At 40.9% G+C, this 15,908-nt stretch overlaps 1 protein-coding gene across 1 annotated transcript; it reads right to left on the bottom strand.

The window, feature by feature from the left end:
* Window positions 1-7,869: 7,869 nt before the first annotated feature.
* Window positions 7,870-12,786, bottom strand: lbe (ladybird early). Its single transcript, XM_068300630.1, is given in 3 exon segments — window positions 7,870-8,240; window positions 8,243-8,473; window positions 11,473-12,786. Coding segments are annotated over 3 exon segments (1,482 nt in total). The 5' UTR covers window positions 12,521-12,786; the 3' UTR covers window positions 7,870-8,037.
* Window positions 12,787-15,908: the final 3,122 nt, after the last annotated feature.

Below are 15,908 nucleotides of genomic sequence, written 5' to 3'. Positions count from 1 at the left end.
TACTCACGCTTCCTCACTCTATCTCTCTGCTCAACCGGTTTGGAGCGAGCGCCAAACTTGTTTTGCCTCAATGACGTCACAACGCGTAAAGTCTAATTGGAAACACCGCCTTGTTCTCTTTTGAGAGGCGTGCCAAGCAAACGGAGAGTGAGAGAAAGAGAGAGCTATCGTGTGTCTGTGAGAGCAAACGAACGGACCAATCAAAGCGCCAGCTGCCTTCCTCCCCCTTCGATCCACCACCAACAGAAGAAAAAAACAGCCCTCAACTATGCTGTCAACGTGCGAACGTAAACGTCATCAATTTGTACAATTTGACATGCGCTCAGCTCACTCTCTCTCTCGCTCTCTCTTGCTCTTTCTCGATCCTGGACTTCTTTTTTTCTTCTCTCATTTCCAGACGGCTGGCTGCTTTAATTATCGTAATTGCTGACTTGGCCTGGCCCTCTTACTCGCTCTCGATGGCCCAGCTGCTTGCTGGCGCACTCAATTGTCATCAATAATGATGTCTAGTTTTCAGAGTCAACGTTTTGTACCGTTTTCACCAAATGCCCCCCCTCAACCTCATCTACCCCCCTCTCTTCTGGCGTAGCATGTGGATCTATTTTTGCCTCTGATGTATTCGCTGACTGATGTGAATGCAACAAGGAATAGCCGTTGTTAAATTGAAGTTTTGGGCCAGCAAAAGGTGTCGCCGCGCCGTCATTTGGCACACATATACACACACACACACACACATGCTCAGATAGTGCTCTTGCCCTCATGCCACCCGTTGCTTGCCACCATTTTGCAATGCATTTAAATTGATTGCAGTAAATCAACTTTTGCTCAGTTTGCCATATTACGTATGCGCCCAGTATGCCAGTTGGTTTGTTTGCTTGCTGGTTTTGTCTGTTTGTCAGTGTCAGTGTTTTTTATTCAATTTCACTTTGTTGTTTGTCCTGGTTTTTTCTTCTGTCTGTTTTTTTTTTTCTTCTTCTTTACTTTTGTTGCTTCTTTTCTTGTTTTCAATATATCTTTTGCATGCAAATGTCTATTTAACTGCAATGCGCCCTTTGGTGGATGTGGATTGCAGTTAAGTGAAATGATGTAACTGTTGAACCGGAATCGATAATGGCTTTCAGCCATAATTCCCTAACTGAACTAAGAGTTATCCTGAATTGATGTTAAATGTTTGTTTTTGTCTTTTTATAAAGTTTGAGATGTTACTTAAGAATAAACTTTATAATTTATGATTAAATTGTCTGAATTATATAGAGGTAGGTCAAAATGTTAGTACTAAAGCATCTAAGATTCTTTTATATAATCGAGAAATGTATTAACAAATTGTTTTAGAATTTCCTGAAGGCTCACATTTTACGAAGAATTTTTGGATATTTTCACTAAGAACTCAAAAAGACTAGCCTAACATTTGTATATAAGTATTTGTTTCATAAACCAAAAGTTATGTTGTCCAATTCTTAATCACTTGTTTATTTAATTATGATAGAGTATACAAACTTCGTCGATAATAATTAATTTAACTCTATTTTTCACTTTCAATGCCGCTATTGTTCGTTGCCAGGCATTTGCATGTATTTGGCTTTAGGTTTGTTTTAACGCTTCGCTCCGTCCTGAAGATGGCCATGCGGTTTGATTAATGCCGCCTGCACTTGACTGACTTAAACGTTTCGATTTCATTTTGCCATTTATTTATTTATTTACTTACTCGTGCATTCAATTTACAGAATTGCATAGCAACGGCAATGGGTAACTATTGCAGGGCTTATTCGTCGAATTCGAATTCGAAATCAATTATAAAATGCCTCTTTAATTGGGCGCCTCAATAGACGCGACACGCCCTGTCAATCATAATTAGCCAGAGGACCCCCTAGCCATCAACCACTCGAGTGGTGGTCGTGGTGGTGGTGAATGCCACTCCAAAAGGCATTCGACACGCCTCTAATTCTGCAAATTCATAAGCTACAAATATCCTTTCATTAGTTGAGTTTGCCGGCTATGGCAAGATGGCTGCAAATGCTGTGGCTTCATGTTCATTAAAACCTCATAAATAGCCAAAGTGTTTATTGTCACCATCACCATCACCTCTCTCTCTATTATCATCATCATCAGTATCTGCATCTGCATCTGCGGCGAAAAACCCAAATCCCCTGGGGTTTGAGCTCTCTTCAGAGCGGTATTTGTACACAATGTCATTGTAGGGAGCGTGAGCCGGATCGCAAGGAGGGTGCTGGGATTCAGAGTTTTTGGTAATAAAGACATTGCCGTTGTATATAGTTGTAGTTGTCGAAATTTGTCACGCCCCTTCGGCTGCCGGCAGGCAATGCATTAATGTCGCCTTTTGTTTTCCTCTTCCACTACTCTCGCTTAGCGACGATGATGAAGTTGTGCCATATAGTTGTCAACAATCAACACTACCACTACCACTACAACCACCAAGTCCCAAAGCGAGCCCGAAATACATGCCAATTAAGGAGTCACCATCAGCAGCAATCCTGCTGCCTCAGCTGCACCCAAAAAGTGGCAAAAACAGAAAAGAAAAAAGAACAAATCTGTGACGAATGCGCTTATGACTGGGCGGCATGAATATCTCGAATATTGCCTTCCTCAGTCACACGATCGGCAAGCATATTGAAGAGAGTCGGTAAAGTCGACTAGTCGGCTGGCCGCCACCTGATCATCAGGCATCATCTCTGACAACTTGGACAGCTGTCAACATTTTGCCAACTCATTATGCAGATTTCAAACCACAAATGCGACAAGGCATACAGACGATGTCTCAAACAATTTATTAAACGAACGTTTTGCATGACACCTAACACACACACACACAACATTTGTCTTTATCGATTGGGATTGCTTTACTCGATCGATCTACCGGAGGAGATTGCCATAACCCAAAGCCATACAATGGACCACAGCAAATGACACAAACATTGATGTGGTTGTTGGTGTTGTTTTTTTAAGGGGGCTACCGCATACAAATTATCGTGGCACTCACAAAAAAGCCGCGCCTTGGGGCAAGCGATCGGATCGAAGCCCGAGAGTAATGGCAATTTGTATATCTTTGTGATAAATCAAAACATTATCAATAATCAAATCGGTAGCCGTTTGCCACTCTTTCCAGAATTTTGTGGGGCAACAACAACAACAACATAAAAATGTGTCGGCCTTTTGTTGTGGTAAACCAAAAACAAAAACCCAAAAAAAATCACAAAAAAAAGGAGAAGATAAAAGAGATCCAAATTAAAAATATGTATGTGACGACTTAAATTTGCCCTGCATGAGGCAGAGAAACCTTAACAAAGGATTCTGCTTTCTGTCTTTGAAAGATGACTACTTATAGTTTTAGGTCAAGAATAAAGAACTTACTAACTAGAAGTATATTTATTTCGAAATAGACCTCTAATAACTTCTACCTGCTAGATTTGATTGATTTGAGTTATAAATACCCAACTTTTATATGATTACAGGGTATTGAAATACATTTTATATATTTTCTGAGTGCTCGTGTGTAATTTGTATGCAAATTTAACTTAATGTTGAATGTCTGATGAACCCAAATGTCCGCCAACAGAGAGACAGAGAGAGACAGAGGCAGATAGAAAGAAAGCGATAGAGGGGAAGAGGAAAGAGAAGGGGTCAACTAAAGTGACACCCATTAACACTTTTGTTGTTGGAAGCCGTGAAACTTTTGATTTTCACATTTTCCATTATTATGAGCCATCCCATCTTATCGATGATATAGCGGTATGGTCAATCTGAGTTGGCGTCAACTCATTCCCATTAAATGTCCATAATCCGAATGTGGATAATCAAGAGGCCGCCGTATACTCTGTTTGGGGGCAAATTCCATAGAGATACGTGTAGAGCAGATGCTAATGCTAGTTGCTAGTTGGTTGCTTGATTGGCTGATTGCTTGGTCTGGAGGGAGCAACGTGTGTGTTCCGCACGAAAAGCAACTAAGTGAACATGAAGATGGTTATGGCAACTCCTTTGGTTTAGTTCTAACCGGCCAGTTCTAGCCTTTGTCAGATCTAATTTGTGGTTTATTTCGATATTTTTGTTTGTTTTTCTCCTATATTTATATATATTCTTCACACTCCAGAGACTACAAATAAACTTAATCAACTGGCAGTCTCTTCATAATTTACAACTTCATTAACAATACTTTGAGATCACACCGTATCATAAGATTTCATTCATGAGATCAAAATTGTTGCCTTTTTTGACGAAATACTGCCACATCACGATCGAGTTGGCTTGAAATGAATGAACAGAATAACAAATTACTTTCGGTGCGTTTATCTTGGGGCTTGGACCCTTGCAAAGCCATCGCTTAGTTTTATTTTCTGCTGTATCACTTCCATTTTTGTCTGAATAAAGTATTATCCTTTTAGAGCTAAACTAAAATGTGGCAAAAGTCTTCGAGCGGCATAAAAGAGACTCTCGGCCCGAGGTGTCGGTGCCTGTAAGCTAATTGGACGTATGTTCAAAGGGGCCGCCAACAAATTAAGTATGAGTTACCAATTTAGCTTTTATATCTCTATCGCACACTCACACAGCTAAAGAGAGATAGAGAGAGTCATATTGAGATCTGGACGCCGCTTTGGGGGGGCACGATCACACACACACACACACACAGAGAGAAAGAGTTGTTCTCTTAACTGGTTTTCACATGTCGTTTCTCTCAATTCTCTCAGCTTTCTGTCTCTCTTGTAAGTCAAATTGCAATTGCAGTCCTTTGATTGCATTTGTGTGCCAAGCTGAATTGTTTACATTTATCATAATCAGCAATGGGTCAGACGGGTGGACGGGGAGAGTGATGGGGGACAAAACTCTTGTAAACGCCGCAAGGGCAACTTATCTTGTTCTTCTTTGGGCAACACGGCGCCAGTTAAACTTGAAGTCGTTTTCCCCCTTTTCCAATCTCTCCCACAGTAAGTTCTGGTACATGATGTAGGTCGAACACTTGATCGTGTGATCCGTTCTTGTCCTCCCCTGACAAGGCGAATGTTGAGTAATTGCTGACACTTTGGCTGAGCAGAAAGGTCACTCCAGGAATTGTAAATACAAAGAGGCCCAAGGCATTAGCTTTGATGTTTTTTTTCACTCAGTACTGGTGAGTTTTGTTAAGGAATCGTTAAGGAAATGTGAGGAAACTTTAAGAAGTCCTTACAAAATTGGGTATGAATTCGGTATGTATTTTGGTATGTATTTTCGGTATGTATTTTTTTTTTTTTAGTTTTCTCTTTCTGCTTTCGTTTTGGTTTGTAGATTTGTCTGCCCATTACCCCTCCTTTCTCCATTCCCTTTACAAACCATTCACAGTTAACTAATTAATTTATTTAACAATTCGAATCCTAAAGTACAACATTAACGCGTTTCACTTATAAAGCACCTTCAACAATCGTAGAAGAGAAAAGCAGCAACAGCAACAACAACAACTATTATGGTTAAGTATCTGGGCTATTAAATAAAGCAAATACCAGGCTCAGTAGCTTCCATTTCCATTTCTCGTGTGCCGCATTCATTAGTCATTTTTAGTTGATTCGATTAATGAGTTTCGACATTTAAACATTGCCACAAAATGCTTAACCCACACAGGTTTTACCATTTTGTTTGTTTTCACGGAAGTGCTAAGAGTTTTTCCCATAATTAGAGTTACAGTTTGCCAACCGATTTGCTTAGCAAATTTCTCAGCTAGTAAAACTAAATGCCACCGGTAATGATTTTGGTAATTTGTGCCCCTCTTCGGCCTACTCCTCTGCACTTTTGATCTTCGACTACAACTTAATTTCAATTAGATGATCGTTCGAGCTACTTTCGCCCAGTGCTTCAGTCGCTCTCGAGCACTTTTAAAACGCATTAATAACACACCCATGAGCCCAGAGGTCACTGTCAGTGGCAAGAGGCGATGGGGGGCTGGGGAATTAGTTTTAGTCTCTGGTTTATCTTGAGGCATGCGTTGCATTGTCACACATTTGGTAAGAGAAAATAAATTGGTTTTTGAGTTAAATGCGCCGATCTTTGATTCGAATATGGAGCTCATCCATATGCATTGAGTGGCCGATTGCTTTGGTTAGTTGCTTCTCCTAGTAGTTTACGAACTGTGAGAGACAATCGACAATCGTTGGCGGTGCCGAGATAAGCGCCAAATTAAAAAGCGACCCAATCTTTTAGACCAGTTCTACCAATCGATCGGCATCATTAGCAGCGGAATTGATAGCTTGATTATTCAAATTGTTAACAAACGATCGTCGTCGAAAGGTTTCATTCCGTTCCGATACCAACACCGACTTCGACGATTGATGCTGTGAGGGGGGCAGGGAGGATTTGTGTGGAGAGCTCATCTGCGGGTCATCCGCGTTTGAGTTTGAGAGTGAAAAATGTGTGCGCCGTCGGCGTTTTTCTCAAACCAAAGCGAAAGAAACAAAACAAAGAAAAAAACTCAATTCAACTTTGAACTATGCCGCAAAACGGTAGCCAATGCTGCTCCACTCAACTCCTCTCCTCCTCCTCCTGGGTTCCAGTTGAAAATTTATGAAAATGATTGCTTGAAAAATTAATCGAAATAATTTAAGTAAATTTGATATGCAAATTTGGCGCCGTGGTGCAAAAACTGCAAAACGCGCTCGGCTTTAAACACTTGAAGCTGGTCATTTTGAGTTTCGCTTTGGTGTTTCCCCCGCTCTAACTTGTTTTCTCTCTTCACCTTTTCCCCCCATCCACACTGTCTCCTCTCCTTTTGCCAAGTGATTAAATTAATAATTAATTAGTTTTAATTTATGAATAACGGTTGTAAATAATCATTAATAAAAATATTGAAAAGAGATTTCTTTTATTTTTAAGACTTTGTCTGACTAACTGACTGGGCTAACTGACTGACTGAGTGAATAGAATCCGTAAGCCAACAAAATACATAGCAACATCATTAATTTGTTGAATTTTTTTTTTTTTTGGTTTGGTTTGTCGTTCGGTTTTTGTTTTGTTGTGGCGCAAAAATTTATTATTATTCAAATTCAAATGGGGCAGTGGGGGGGATCATTTGAGGATTATGGAAGGGTAAGGAGGATTGAAATGAGAATGCAAGGGAGCAAGGGAGGGGGACAGCCGAAATGGTAGCTCTCGTTTCAACTCGTTTCCTAAATGGCCCACGACTTGAGTGTTGTTTGCTTAAATATGTTAAAATTTATTGACAACAATTTGTGGTTTTTGTTTCTCTTTTCAATACTCTTAGCAAAATGGAGTATATTGATGATTATGACGATAACAACTCACAAACTCACTCAACAGATCATTCAGCGACAAATTTGATTTATTTATCATAATGAAAATGAAAACAACTTCAAGTAAATAAAGTTTAATTTGTTTAATTTTACAGTTTGCATACCAAAAAATAAAAGTTATTCGAGTAATACATTAATCTTTATATCTTATTTAAATTTAGAATTTTTAAGAGTATGGCTACTACGGCTATAGCCAAAGTTTTTTGATTAATTGGAGTGCAAGATTGTTTTTTTTTTTTTAGCTTTGATTGGAATTGATGAAATGTTTCTTTAATACTCTTTGTCGCTGATTGGATTGGTGGCTCTGAAAAGAGCCGTTTGTTGTTTGTGTTGTTGTTATTGTTCAGTGATTTTCTCTGGTTTTGTTATTGATACAGAGTCTTTGGAAGCTCTATAGATCAGAGCTTGTGATTTGTCCTAGCTGGTTATAATCAACTTGGCCAACTGTGGGCCTTGGTCCTAGTTTTGGGTTTTCGAGGCGGGGCCTTTCCTTTGATGGCCTTTCTATGCCTTTGGTCACATCCTTTGAGAGTAAAGCAGAGAGCAGAGATTCTTTGTTCCTTCCATCGCCCAGTGTTGCGGCTAAGGAATCGGCTACTGCTTTACCCAAGCACTTGGTTCAAAATGCTTAAACAAAATACACAACTTCTCTGGCAGTCGTTTTTCATGTTAATGTCATCCACAATACTCTTGCTCATTTTCTGTACCATTCATCAGGTTGAATAAGCGCTGCACGCACTATGCCACGCCCTCATTTTGGTTGTGTAACACCCATGGCCTGGGCGGCAGTCGATCCTGGGACACCCACCATTCCAGCAGCAGCAGCGGCAGCAGCCAATCCCACCATATCCGCCTCGTGCATGGGCTTCTTCTTCAATATGCTGAGATCATTGACATTCTCGAGAAACGATTTGTGGGCCGAGAAGACCTTGACGCTATCAAAGTCCTTTTTAGCTCCTCGATGTCACGTTTCTGCTTGGCCCGACGATTCTGGAACCAGGTGATCACCTGAGCATTGGATAGACCCAATGAAGCGGCAATCTCATCACGATCGGCTGGCGACAGATATTTCTGATAGAGGAAACGTTTCTCCAGCTCAAAGATCTGATGATTGGTAAAGGCTGTGCGGGACTTGCGCTTCTTCTTCGGTTGAGGACGATTCGAGAATATATCCAAATGAGATTTATCTGCAATACAAAAGAGTGGGAGAGAGATAACGTTAGTTTATCTTTGGCTAAAGGTAAAGATCAGATTAGATCAGTAGGAGGTCACATGACAGAAACTGGTTGTATGACTGTAGACTATTTGTCTATCTGAGCGTTAATTAAAACACTTTGTTTTCCACTTGATCAATAATTAAAATGCAATTGCATAGACGAAGACAGTTGTAATTGCTTGAGCCTATAATTTGATATTTGATTAATTACTCGAATTGTGGGCGTTTATTAAGTTGTAGTTGTGGGTCTCGTTTAATGACTCTGAGCTTTGACTTTATGCAATCGAAGTGGTCATTTGGCTCTCGTTTGCTGCTTGATTTATAATAATTATTGACACCTACAAATCAGTTTTAAGTGGCAATGTGTGTCTTGATTAATTGACCAGGTAACAATAGCAGTTCAGCCAACTTGCATAACTGGCTGACTATCAATCCCAGAGTATGGACTAGTCTGGTTCCTGATACTCTCTTGATCTCCCTCTGCCTCTGCCTCTGCCTCTGCGTGTCGGCTCTATTCAAAGTAAATTTATGGATGACTTCAAAAAATGTTGGGATTGCCGCTACTGTGCCCCCGCTTTCAACAACTAACTACCAACAAACTGATCGCAAGCGGCCAAGATCGGGGCATAAATATTTATTTAAATATGGTCGGAAACCGGTTCGATTTCCATCCACTTCACACCCATTCCTATTGCTTGTCAAACAAACTAGCCCAACATTAAAAACTAATTAAACGTTTCATTTGAGTTAAAACGAAACTCGAACAGCAACAACAACAACAACAAAAACAAAATGAAATGTATGAAATGCAAATGTGAATAAGTGTATTTGAAATGCAAAAGGCATAATTTGACCATTTGTTATCTATTCAGCTCTCGTTTTGTAACCCAAAACCCATTAGGCACTTGAGCGAGTCTCAGTCCCTTTCAGTCAGTCTCCTCTCGGTAAGTATCTGCACCCCTACATGGATTTGGTGTTTTTTTTATCAGACACTCATTAAGTAATTTCTGTTAGTTATCTAAAGGGAAAAAAAGAGAAATGTGTCCACTTGGTGCCCCCTTCTTGCTTTCACTCTCTCTCTCTCTCTCTCTCAGGTGTCCACTTACAGGACATAAATTATATTCCATATTAAGGGGTGGTTTGTTTTGGTCACATTTGTCAGTCCTTTCTAACTAAGTATTCGAAGTATACTAAAACAATATGTTGAAATATGTATGAAATTTGAGCATCTAGAGAATATGTCTAGGGATTTTCAAAAGAAACTGCAGCAACAGTTGGCACAAGATCTTAATACAAGTGTAATACCAGGAATTAATTATCATTGGCGACAATTTGTCTGACAAAATCTAATCAAAAGGATCGTTCCCTTGTGGAAATCCTGTTTTCTTGTGGAATTTTTCTACTCACTCGCCTAAATATCGAAATCGATTTGATTATAATTTGTTGGACATATAATTTGCATATTAAATAGAGTTCATTAGGTTTAGTTATGTGAGGGGCGTGGCTGAAATTGATTATTCTGCATTTCATACTATTTAGCATAACAAATTAATAATGTCTCTGGTTTTGAATTCAAATTTGCTCGATCGATCCTTTTACTCTAAGGGTATAGGAAATGCTTTTGATGATTTCCTTCCACTCGTCTGCTTCTCTTTCCCATGGGCAGTCATAGCGTCAATGATATTAATGTGTACGCCTCATAAATATCTTCAGCTGCCCTATCATTGTGCTCCCTCCTTGTTGTCTTGCCCCCTCCCACCTCTTCTCCTAGTTTTAGTGATTGACTAACGATTGCAGGCCGCCATAAATATTTCATCTTACATTTTCTTGTGGGTTATACAATAATTTTTGATAAATAATAATAATATTTGTGTGCGGCACAATACAATAACTAACAGATAGATATGGCATTATACAATAGTTCAGGCAGACTTGGAGAGATAGTGTCGCTAATAGCTGTGACCGTGTTTGTATTTTAAAACATGTTTACGACTATCACACAAAGTTTAAGTTTTTGTTGGCCATTAGTTTTGAGTAGCAAGCAAATGGAAACGGCATGTTAATTGCGCGCTCAAAACAAGAAAAAAAAAAACAGCCAACAGAAATGCAAAATGGAAAATATAAAAAACTCTATTAGGTAATGCATATACTAAATATATTAGTGAGCATTGTTGTTGCAAACTTGGCCGCTGGCTAATTGTTGCTAATCGTTGCAGAATCGACACGAATACCTAGTATACATAGGTTATAGCGTTAAGCACTAATTGCCATGAAATCACCAAAACTATATACCATACATACATATGTGGGCGATGGGGTGGAGTTGAGTCATATCTTATGGACTTATGGACTAGAACGCCCATTTTAGTTAGCAGAATGGTTTGCTGTCTGAGGGGGAACTAGCCCAATCAATGGGGGGAATACATATTTGCCTCACACTCATTTTTTCCCCATATTCAATTAGTTTCAATTTCTATATGAAATACATAAATACAAGCACAATTTGTTTATCTGGTAACTTGTTTTTTGGTTGTTGCTGTTGTTATTTTTATATACGGCGCATGCTTCCAATTAATTAGAAGCCAAAATCGAATCGCAGCCAGGCATTTACATAACAAAAAGCTTGGGGAATCGTTTATTTCAATTAAAAATAAATTTGAAAAAATTTTTGATAAATGCAAAAGAGAACAAAACAAAAAGTAATGCTAAACATTTGTTATTGCAACCTTTTATGGTTTTAAATAATTAAGATTCGCATCAATTCATTTAGCATTTTGTTGAGCAAAAATTGAGACATTTATCAATCGAACATTAAGATCAATAATTTTCCAAATTTATTGTTGCAATCGGACAAGTGGATATTCGATTTTGTTGTCAAAATATTGTCAAGGGTTGAAAGCAAAGGATCGAAGTGTTTGTACCCCTTCAAAATGAGAGAAAGGCTTGGAAAATATTAAGAACAGGGCTTACCTTGTGACTCATCAAAGTCCTTGGTGGTCATCTGGAATAGGGCATCCAATGGAGTGCCATTGGCCTTGGCCTTGGCAGCGGCAGCAGCAGCAGCCGCGGAATTGTTTGCAGGAGCTTGCGATGGACTCGACGCATTGTTTGAGCCGGCGGAATGATGGCGTTCCCTTTCGGCGGCTGTCTGCGCCGATGAGGATTGCGGACTATGTCGGGTGGCAGCAGCTGCTGCAGCTGCAGCCGAGTCGCGTGCAATTTCCGGAGAGCAACAGTCACTGGCAGCCGAGCTGGAGCGATCAGAACCACTCTCTGAGGGAATAATATCCATGCCCATGTGACGCAGCAGTTGGGCCTGGGCATTAAAGTGTTCCTGCAACTGACGATGGTAATCCAGAGCCAAACGCTGCTCATAGTGTAGCAGGGCGGATGGGATGAATGGACGCACTGGCATGGGACCCAGCAAATGATCCCAAGGACGCACAATCTGGGCGCCGGGCAGTAACATGGCAGCCGCTGCGGCCGGATGGACATCCAGAGGCTCGGTACGTGGCTGCAGAAGTCCAGTGGTTGGCCGGGCAGCGGGCGGGGCCAGCAAGGTGGTGGCTGGTGGCGGTGAAACGGATTCGGAACGCTGCTTCTCCGAGTGTCCCAATATATCGGCAATCGAGAAACTCTTGACTCCCTCAATGGCTGATTTCGTTTGAATTTGGCTCTGAGCTGGAGCCGGTGGACTGGGCGTTTGTTCTCGTGGCTCCGAGGAGGAAGAGGACATGCGCAGACGTTTCAGGGGCTGGAAATAATCCTCCGGCAGTGTGCCGACGGCACTCCGGGTGAGCCCAGCAGCAGCAGCAGCAGCCGCGGCAGCTGCAGCGGCCGCATGTTGCTGCATGAGGAGTTGCTGTTGCTGCTGGAGCAGATCGATGGTACTGCCACGCTGATGATGATGCATCTGATGTTGGGCCTGCAGCTGGGCTGGCAGTGGGCTTGGAGCTCCTCCGACAGAGATCTCCGATTCGGCAGGGCTGGCCGGGCGCATGGTTGGCGGACAGAGCATTTAAGCTTGCTAAGAATGGGGGGCTAAATGGGTAACTTGTCACTTTGGTATCAATCAAAGCACTAAACAGTTTCGAGTGGTGGCCAATGCACTACTTCTCGGCTTCTTATTGTTTCACTTTGCGGTTGGCACGATGCAGCAAACACAACTCTCAACGACAACAACAAGTATTTACTATTGGATTTAACGAGATAGACGATAAACGAGACTACAACGACGACGCTGATCCAATGGGAGGACCTCTCAACTCGACGCTTCAGAGTCAACTGTTCCAAACTAGATTGAAGATTGGTTTGCTAACTAGACACGTCGATATTTCTTCAGTTCTTTTGCTGCCCGTCGCCGCCGTCGTACCGCTCGCTCTCTTGCTCGTTCTCTCTCTTTTCCTCGCACACATTCTTTGGTTTCGCTCGCTCGCTCGCTCTCACCCTCTCTGGTTGTGGCGTCTCTTTAACATCGTTTGCTCTCTCGTCGCGTCGTGTCGTGTCTCGTTTGTCTGGTGGTTAAACTCGGCAATCAAATCATAACTGCAAAACAAGCGGCAACGTCGGCGTCGGCGTTAACGTTGCGCTTGTTCGCTCTCTGGTTCACAGCCAACCAGTTTTCCCATTGCCAACAGTCGAGTGAGAGAGACAATAGCATGGGTAAAGTATATCCTTCTCGCTCGCTTCAGCAGCCACCACCAATCGGCTACAGCAACAAAAAATAGCAATGGTGGCGTATACGTAACGGTAATTATGGCGTTCATCATGTGAGAGCGAGATGGCAACGCGGCGTATGTGTCTGTGTGTGTGAGTGTGTGTGTGCGAATGGAAGGCAAAACGACCAAAAATCCCAAACGCAAAGGCAACGCTCCTCAGATTGTAACGAGACTGTATTTAGTATTTTAGTCGCAGCAAAACTTTTTCACAAGTTCCACCAAGAAGTCGACAGAGATGGGTAAAGTCCCCCCCTGTTCCTTACCCCCCTCTGCTATGAACCCCTAGTCACCCATCAGTTTTAATGACGATGACCCGCAACCGACTGTCGCGCCTCCAAGCCGCAGTGGCTAAACCGAGACCGAGTCGGAGACCGAGCCCGTGTTTAATTGTCAAGCGTTTGCAATTAATTTGCAGTAAGAAAAACGAACAATTAATTTAGGGGAAAATGGAAAAACAAAAGAAAACAAACAGAAAAAGGAAAAACTTAAACGTGTGGAAAACGAATAAAACAAATGTGCATAAATTTGAAGACATTTTCAAATTAATTTAGCTTTGTAAATGATAAAAGACGGCATTTAGGTTAAAATAGCCTTTTTGCCAGTGGGAAATATGGCCGATTATTTCTATATATCATTCGCAAGTGTCTGAAATAAACTCTTCTTCTTGTAGCCACTGTCTAGATACAGTTTAAGCGTCGGTAAATTTTCAAATTAACAATAAATCTAAATTAATTCATTTAAACTTCTAAACTCGGACTCAGTCATTAAAGGAATCGTGAAATACTTTGCTAAGATGCTAAAGAAGTAAAGTTCATTAGTACTTATTAATTAAAAATTAATTCTTATAGTTATCTAAAAACCCCAGTTTCCCTCACAGAACGTTTAGAGATGAGCAGGATAAACAAACAACAATCGTTGAGGACATTTTTCTCATTTATCCAATATCAAACTTTGTATATTGTAAATAGACGATTCATTATCTTCATTATCTCATGACTGAAGTCATAATTGTTGAAAAATAAGTAATATTAGATGATGAAATTACATTTTAGTTACGTTATTTGAATAAACAAGAAGTATATTTTGTATTAAAAATAGTTAATACTTTCAAGTGAACTATTAAATACCTAATGCAAGTCACATTCAACTTCTTATCTTTTTTGATGCAAAGTAAAACTGCAAATGACTTGAACTCTTGTTAGTTTACTTGTACATGTACATACATTGGTCTTAAGGAGGGACTTCTGAATGGATTCCCGCCAGGATTTTGTTTTCAAAAACTAAAGTTTGCTTGGCGTTTAAGAACATTTTCAGTACTCATCCAATTTGCAATTGTCTACACATTTGATGAAACAAAAGCAGTATGCTGACACTTCTGGGCCCTGTACAATCAACTTCAAATCCTTTTAATTGAAACAAATGCCCATTGTTCGAACAGGCCAAATAGTTACACGTGGAAACAAAGGCCAAAAGGTAGCAACAGCGGGAGGAGTAAGCCAGAAGGCACAAAGGGAAGGCGTCAGGGCGTCTGTATAAAAAAGGGCAAAAGGTCTATTAACAGAATATTCGAAAATCGAAACCAATTGCCGTCGCTGCAGGATGCTAAATGAAAAAGGAATTGACAGCGACCACCTTGGGCTTAGCGCTCGACTTTAGCCACAGTGGGTCTGTGTTGTATGCATCCCTATCCCATGCCGGATCCCTGGACAGAGTGCGGCTACCTGACAGCGTCCGTCGGCGGTAGTTAGATAAGGACTAATCACACAAATATTTGAGCATTGGGTTTTGGGATTTGTGATTGAGTTTCGCCGCGGCGGCTAAACAAAGCGGCCCCTTTTGATTTCCTCCAGTTTAGCGCTTCTGTATTCCCAGTGCCGCAATGCGATGCGGTGTCTGTCTTTTTTTATAGAATTCTAATTTCTTATTTCTTTCTTTCTTTCTTTTTTTTTGGTGGCTATTAGTGTATCTATTAGATACACATACGCAGACATGCTGCGTGGGAAAACCTGCGGTGTTAATTATGCCAAGTCCTTGAGGCAAAGCCAATTTTGTGAAAATCCTTCACAAGGTAGAGTCAATTTACACCTTCCACCTGTGCCTAGCCGATGATGCAGTGTGTGTGTGCGTGTGTGGCTTCATTCACACGCTGATAAACTGCGGTGAAAGTGTAAGAAAGGGTTCATTAATATTCAAATGTAGAGCCAAAGATTTCATTGATTTATCGATGCCATGGCCCCTGAGACAGCTGCCGTTGGTCAATAGCAACAGCTGAAGCTAGCGGATATAGTGAACCGCCTGTTCAATTTTCTATAATTTAGATAGTCGCCGCCACCGCTTATCTTCCGATCTTCAATCGAGTTGAGCGATATTAACTTGAGTTCAAAATTTACAATGAAATTATGCGTTGAATTTTTAACCAAAAACCACAATCGCTGCTGCCGCCCACATTTTGATATGGTTAGAGATATTAGATGCAGTTGCCTTCCGGCACCTTTAATTCAACCAGATCCATTAAATTCCAGCAACAACAACAACAATGGGAACGGCAATGGCAACAACAACAACAACGACAACTTGTCTGTAATTGTCAATTAGCAAGCTTTCAACAGCAGCTCAGTTGACTCGTAGTAACAGCTTCCAACTTTGGTTATATTTTGTTGCTGCTTTCCGCTCCAAGCAATTTGCATA

Source organism: Drosophila tropicalis, unplaced genomic scaffold (assembly GCF_018151085.1).
Source record: "Drosophila tropicalis isolate 14030-0801.00 unplaced genomic scaffold, ASM1815108v1 contig_878, whole genome shotgun sequence".
NCBI classification, from domain to species: domain Eukaryota; kingdom Metazoa; phylum Arthropoda; class Insecta; order Diptera; family Drosophilidae; genus Drosophila; species Drosophila tropicalis.
This window is presented reverse-complemented; position numbering and strand designations above follow the sequence as displayed.